This window comes from Simochromis diagramma, unplaced genomic scaffold (assembly GCF_900408965.1).
Source record: "Simochromis diagramma unplaced genomic scaffold, fSimDia1.1 OVJJ01000176.1, whole genome shotgun sequence".
NCBI classification, from domain to species: Eukaryota; Metazoa; Chordata; class Actinopteri; order Cichliformes; family Cichlidae; genus Simochromis; species Simochromis diagramma.
Window position 1 is genome coordinate 2,790,290 of NW_024386892.1, and position 6,319 is coordinate 2,796,608.

At 40.0% G+C, this 6,319-nt stretch overlaps 1 protein-coding gene across 1 annotated transcript in view; it reads right to left on the minus strand.

Moving 5' to 3' along the window:
• ppp2r5d (protein phosphatase 2, regulatory subunit B', delta) overlaps window positions 1-686 on the minus strand; it is a 36,963-nt gene extending 36,277 nt beyond the window's left edge. The window contains exon 1 of the mRNA XM_040033750.1: window positions 527-686. Coding sequence (XP_039889684.1) covers window positions 527-553 — 27 coding nt within the window. The 5' untranslated portion in view covers window positions 554-686. The remainder of the gene's footprint in view (window positions 1-526) is intronic.
• Between the last annotated feature and the right edge of the window lie 5,633 nt (window positions 687-6,319).

The window sequence follows — 6,319 nt, forward strand, 5'->3', positions numbered from 1 at the left end:
ATTAAACAAATCGCTTTAATCCGGTATTTATATGGGTGTGTGAGGTGGACTCAGACTGCGCTGTGAGCCAAGGAATCGCAGCATCCAGCGGGACATCTACCGGTCATCGTGTGGTCTCAGTTGACGGCTAACCGCTGTTAGCGCCTCAGACGCTCTTCTTCAGCCGAGCCCTGCATCAATAATTCAGGCACAGCCAGCGACTCTTCCCGGACCTCCGGCAACAGAACACGGCTAATCACGGCGGCCAGCTCCACGCTAATATCCCTGCTAAGTGTCCGCTCAAACACTCAGCAGGTGTGCGGTTAAACGAAGCGTGTCCGCGGCGGGCGCCGAGCACAGACTCGCGGCTAGCCGTTAGCTTAGCGGTCCTCTCCTAGCTGGGCCCCAGCTAACAGCTAGCAGGTGAGCTAGCCATTAGCTCGGTGAAATAAAACGTCTGAAGTCTCCAGCAGCAGAAAAAAATACACCCGCCACACCGGATCTCAGTGGAAAAATGCCTCGGGCACGCCAGTGACGCGGATATTACCTTTTCCTTCTTGGTTTTGTTAGGCATCTTGACCGCGATGCGGGGCTTTTCCACGGAGATTCCCTGATGTTCCTCCCCGGGACTCAGACGCTGTCACTCGGTCTGTCTCAGCTCCCTGCGCCCTTTCCCGAGCCGCCCAATCCGATTGGCTGCCGGCGTGGACGTCTGCCTAGTGATATATGGAGTGATTTTTTTTTTTTGATTGGCTGAGTTTGAGTATAACAGTGGGAGTGAGGCTGCAGGGAGGTGAGGAAGAACTGGATTCTTCCCCAGCAACAAAACACCTTCAACCTGATGATACCGAGCTCCGAGGACCGGAGGATTTTACATTTTGAATCTTTTATTTTTTCATCTCCATATTTTTCAAGTATTAACATTTAGAAAACAAGCTCTTCTTAAACATAGAACCTTAGAAAGTAAATTTCATCATACAAAGAAAACTTGGTTTATGGATTCAAATTACCGATCAAAGGAATTTTATTCACGCGTTCATACTGCTGTTCATCTCTCCCACAGATGTGAATTCATATTTTCATCTGAATGAGCTTCTGTGAACCTGCACATCTGCTTCAGCAGCCAATCAGCTCGCCGGTGAGGACAGATGTTCCCCCAGATGTTTTCAGTTAGCATCAGACTGACAGAGCTCCCAGACGAATTTCAACTTCTTAATTTTAATTCATGTTGTTTACAGACAGGAAACAAAAACAAACAAACAAAAGCAGTGGTCCTTCACTTCAACCAAACTTTATTTATCCAGCACAGAACAAACAGCTGACAGACCATCGGCCAATCAGCCGATCGCAGGTTTGATCATCAAAACAACATCAAAGAATTCAATGAAATAAAAAGCAGTAAAAAAAAATTAAAAAAAATACAAAACTGAATTTTTATATTCAGGCAAACAATGCAAAGAATAAATAAATCATTAAAAATAAAGAAACATCGAAATCACAGAAAAGTTTTTTTAAGATTAACCAGAAAATTGACTTGAAAGGGAAAAAATCAAATGCATTAGAGCCCCTTTTTGAGCTTAGAAACGGGCAAATCTAATGACCACAAAACATTAAAATGGTAAGCTAACATTTGGAGAGAAAAAAGTGGAATATTCACACTTTAAAATGTTTTAATTGGCAATAAAAATCATTCAAATATGTTTAAAATTACTATAAACAGAAAGTAAAACGTAGTTGTGACTCTTTAAAAACACAGTAATTTACTGGCTTTGACTATAATTGACTTCATGTTTTTCCGGCATGCACGCGCACTTCCGTACAGGTTCCCATCCTCTTACCTTACTCCAAGCAGAAAGAACCAGGATCCAGGACACACCTGAAAACCATCAGATGTGACACATACCTGTTACACCAATCAGAAATAAGATGTGCAGCCTGATCATGAGACACGTGGAGCTGCAGATTAAACACAGTCTGTGTGGGAAGAAAGTTTTTAGACTTTTACTGAAGTAAAACTTATAACAGCACAGATGTGAAACAAACATACTCCACATTACAAACATATACATGTTACTAATGCATCATAATTATTGATGTGTACATTTCTTACATCCAGCAGCTGTTCATAACTTATACTTGGTGACTATCTGTACTCCAAGTAGTTTAGAGTATAAACTACAATATCTGCATCAGAAATACAGTAGAAACAGGAAGCAGCATCACGCAGAAATTACAGGTATGTTAAATTTGAGGGAAGTACTTCAGTAAATGTACTTGGTTATTTTCCTGCTGGTCTCATCTGAGTCTGACTCAGACTGACAGCACACACAGAGGGAAAAAGGAAGTGATGTCACTTAACAGGAGAAAATGCTGGGGGGGGGGGTGTTCCACACTGACCACAACTGAGACCATCACAGGGTTTTCACTCATCATAGATGACCAGTGTAAAATGTATTCCACTACAGATTACAGATTACATGGCCCAACAAGTAGTTGGTAACTAGGGCTGCCACGATTAGTCAACTAGTTCATGCCACTGCAGGGCAACCTGCCACTGCATGTGGCGAATAAAATTTGAACTTGAACTAGTTACGATTACGTCGACTATCAAAATCGTCGACGACAAATTTAATAGTCGACGCGTCGTTTGAAGCTTTGTAAGATCCCAAAAGATGCAGGAATAGAGATTGACAGACCACGTGACTTTCGCGCATTGCATTGTGGGTACAAGTGGCAACTAAATCAAAACACTGCATCAAACACTAGTATTTCTAGCACCAGTAACCATTAATTCTGCGGTTTAATCCCTCGCATTTTATTTGCCCCAAAAACAGTTCTGTACAAAACGACGGAGAACACGGCAGCTCTGCACGAAGACAGACGTGACGAAAAGGCAACAAAAAAGTACGAGGAAAAAATCAAAGGAGTGAAAGGGTCAGACCCACACGAACATACAGAGTGGAGTAAGGACGTTAGCGTGCTGCACAACTTTCATCACGCACATATTTATTATTATATGGTCCTAAGCGTGAGTGCATACACTCACAACATGTTTAGTAACTTCAGATCCCTGCAACAAGCCCAGGTCCAGTTTACTTTGGTGATTTGGACGATTCCATCTCACAGCTGTTGTTACAGGCCAACGCATCTATTTGTCGTTTCAGGTTGTAGTGTTACACAACATTTTCGGATCCAATAGAAAAAAAATGAGTGTTTCGTAATTCATTCAATCATTGTCTTTATTTATAACTAGAGATGGCACGATACCACTTTTTTATGTCCGATACCGATACCGATATCATAAATTTGGATATCTGCCGATACCGATATGAATCCGATATAGTGTGTTTTAATCAACAAAACTGTTTTTTTTAAATATCTTGCTGCATTTTGTATAAGTTCATACTCAAGTTTAAAACAACAACTACACTGAAGCTATTCTGTTATACCTGTATGCAAAAAAAATATTTCATAGTTCAGCAATACTGATCAATCTAATAAACTTAAACCTACACCATCCTCCCTATTCTGGTATTTTAAAGAGTACTTAGCATAAATATTAAGCAACCTAACTAATAGGGTTCCAACTCCCAGCAACAACAAAAATAAATAAATAAAAAATAGGGAACCACCCCTCACGCTCCACCTCATGATGCTTAATCGACGTAATCAACCTTAATTTGATGCAGTGTGAAAAAAAATGCACAGAAATCAATTATTTTTCAAGAAATATTAAATAGATTCAACATCTTTCTTCAACAAAATTGCAGACTGCACAGATGGTACCTTCCCAAAGGAAAAAGTACTATAGCTTACTAGGGTATATATATTAGACTTAATAGTTACTATATACAGTAATTGACTTCTATTCATTTTACATCAAATTAAAACTTTGGGTGTCAGATAATTATTTATTAAAAGCTCAACATTTTAAATGAGAATAAGAAAGAAAAGTATGTCTTTGTGCCCCCTTTTCCCTGTTCATGCCCTATCGGCCCCCCTGGCTAAACTTTGCTAGATCCGCCCCTGCACAGTTACCAGCGTCAGCTACGTAGAAAAAGATCCTGGTGTAGAAAGTAATATTAAATAAATTCTAACAACAGCTTATCAAGCTTAAACGTGCTGCTGTTGTTCAGCCGCTGGTTTCCTCTTTCTGGTGCAAAGTGGGCCAAAAACAAACTAGAGGCACGGACTCACGACAGAAAAGCCGATCAGCTGATCGTTAAGCAGTTTCATGATTGAAGTAGCAGCAGGAGAGAGAGGCAGTCGCTCCATATATCGCTTGTTAAGCTTAACGCAGGAATGCTTTACAAACATTCAGAGATGGACTTACACACTTGCTTTACTTCTCTCGGGATAACTTTGTCGGAGATGAAGTGCCGGGTTGCTAGCGAAGCTCCACATGCTATCCAGACCACCGACAGGTCCTGCATGCCACAGCCGCTCTATCACGTGATGCATACTGCTCCGACGTGCTAACGTTCTGAGGTGAGTTACGGCGTGTTGCAAGTTTTGTGAGGTGCTTTCGTGATATTTAATGGATCGGATTACATTTTTTATTTTTCTCCGATATCCGATCCAGTAATTTAGGTCAGTATCGGACCGATACCGATACGTAATATCGGATCGGTCCATCTCTATTTATAACTGGCATTATTGTTTCATTCTGTTGTAGAATCTTACAAGAAAGGCAACATTGTATTTCATTGTGCTTTATTAGCTGCTTCGGTGAAAAACAAATCAACAATGCAACAAAAAAAAAAACATTGCAAAACAACATGCTGGAAAACAGTTATTCATCACTTGATTGCTTCAATACAACACTTGGGCACATATATGCAGACGTTTCGTGGCTGTTTTGATCTCGCTCTCTCTCTTAACCGATCAAATCTGGCTGTGGTAGCAGCTTTAAACTCGGTCTGACCCAGGCTGATAGAGGGGCCCAGTCTGGATCGCATTCCTGCATTTTGTAGGCTGGTTTTCCTACAAAACACAACAAACATTAGTCCGCAAAGCCACCGTGAACAAAGCAGCAAAGTGCAACGAATTCAATTCAAATCAATACAAGACTTATTTGTAACCTACATCAACACAGTTATGTTGTGATAAATTACGTATTAACTACAACAGCAGACTGACCTTTGTGGAAATGCTTGGAGCAGACTAACCTGTGAGCTGGAGTGTTCTGGGACGTTATAATTGGTCTTGGAATGGCTGCAATCCAGGCCATCCGTCGGCTCTTTGTTACTTCGGAAACGTGGCTTAAACAATTTCTCTTCCACGACTGAATCCGATAACAACCGATCTCTTTACCCATCGGCTTCCCGTGGCTGTCATGCGACCGGCTATTGTAGTTAATAACACAACAGCTTCTTGCCATGTGTTTCTTTTTATCGCTGTGTGACTGTTTTCATGTGAAAGCCTGTGTGCGCTAGTATGGCTTGCCACTCGTTCCCAGAATCCTTTGCGGTTTTACTCCGGAAATGGCATCACATTTTAATCTCTGTGGCTGTATCCCTGTATCCTATCTGCAGCCTTTTTTTTTTTTTTTGAATACGCTTTATTGACAAATCACAAAATACAAATATACAAATACAAAATAGCAAACACAATGTCAGGGGGTTCGTATAAAAAAACAAAATAGACACAGTCTATTAAAGAATCACATGACATTGAACAGGGAACATAAGTTTATGGTTTTGACAGCTTTTAGATTTTGAGAACGTTGTATGGTTTTAACATATTGTTTGGTTTCATTTAAAAAGCACTGAAAAGATGGTTTTGCGTTAGAAAATTTCGACTTATGTATATGAAATTTAGCCAATAATATCAATAAATTAATCAAATAAAATTTGTTTGCCCTGTGCATGGGGTCGTTAAAGAAACCAAACAATATTTTCTCGTAACAAAGAGAGAACTCAGAAAAGATAAAGGAAACAAAAAAAACAAAAAATTCTTGCCAGAAAAGATTCGTGTATAAGCATGACCACAATAAATGAGAAATATCTTCCTTCACACAATTACAAAATATACAGTTAACATCAATGTCCTTTTTATAACGTACAAGAAAAGATCTGGTTGGGTAAAAACGATGAATAACTTTAAAAGATATTTCCTTTACTTTGTTATTTAATAGAAATTTCGACGGTAAGGTCCAAATCTTCTCCCATTCCAGGTCCTGGTATAAGTTATTCCAGTAGGCGACAGCCGTTGGGACACAAGTTCTGTCTTTTTGAAACAGAGTTCGTATTTCACGGTTGTTTTTCCTCTTTACAGAGGGGAAACACACCTGACCAACATAAGTAACAGCAGGATCCAGTGGTAAAGGGGTCAAATCATT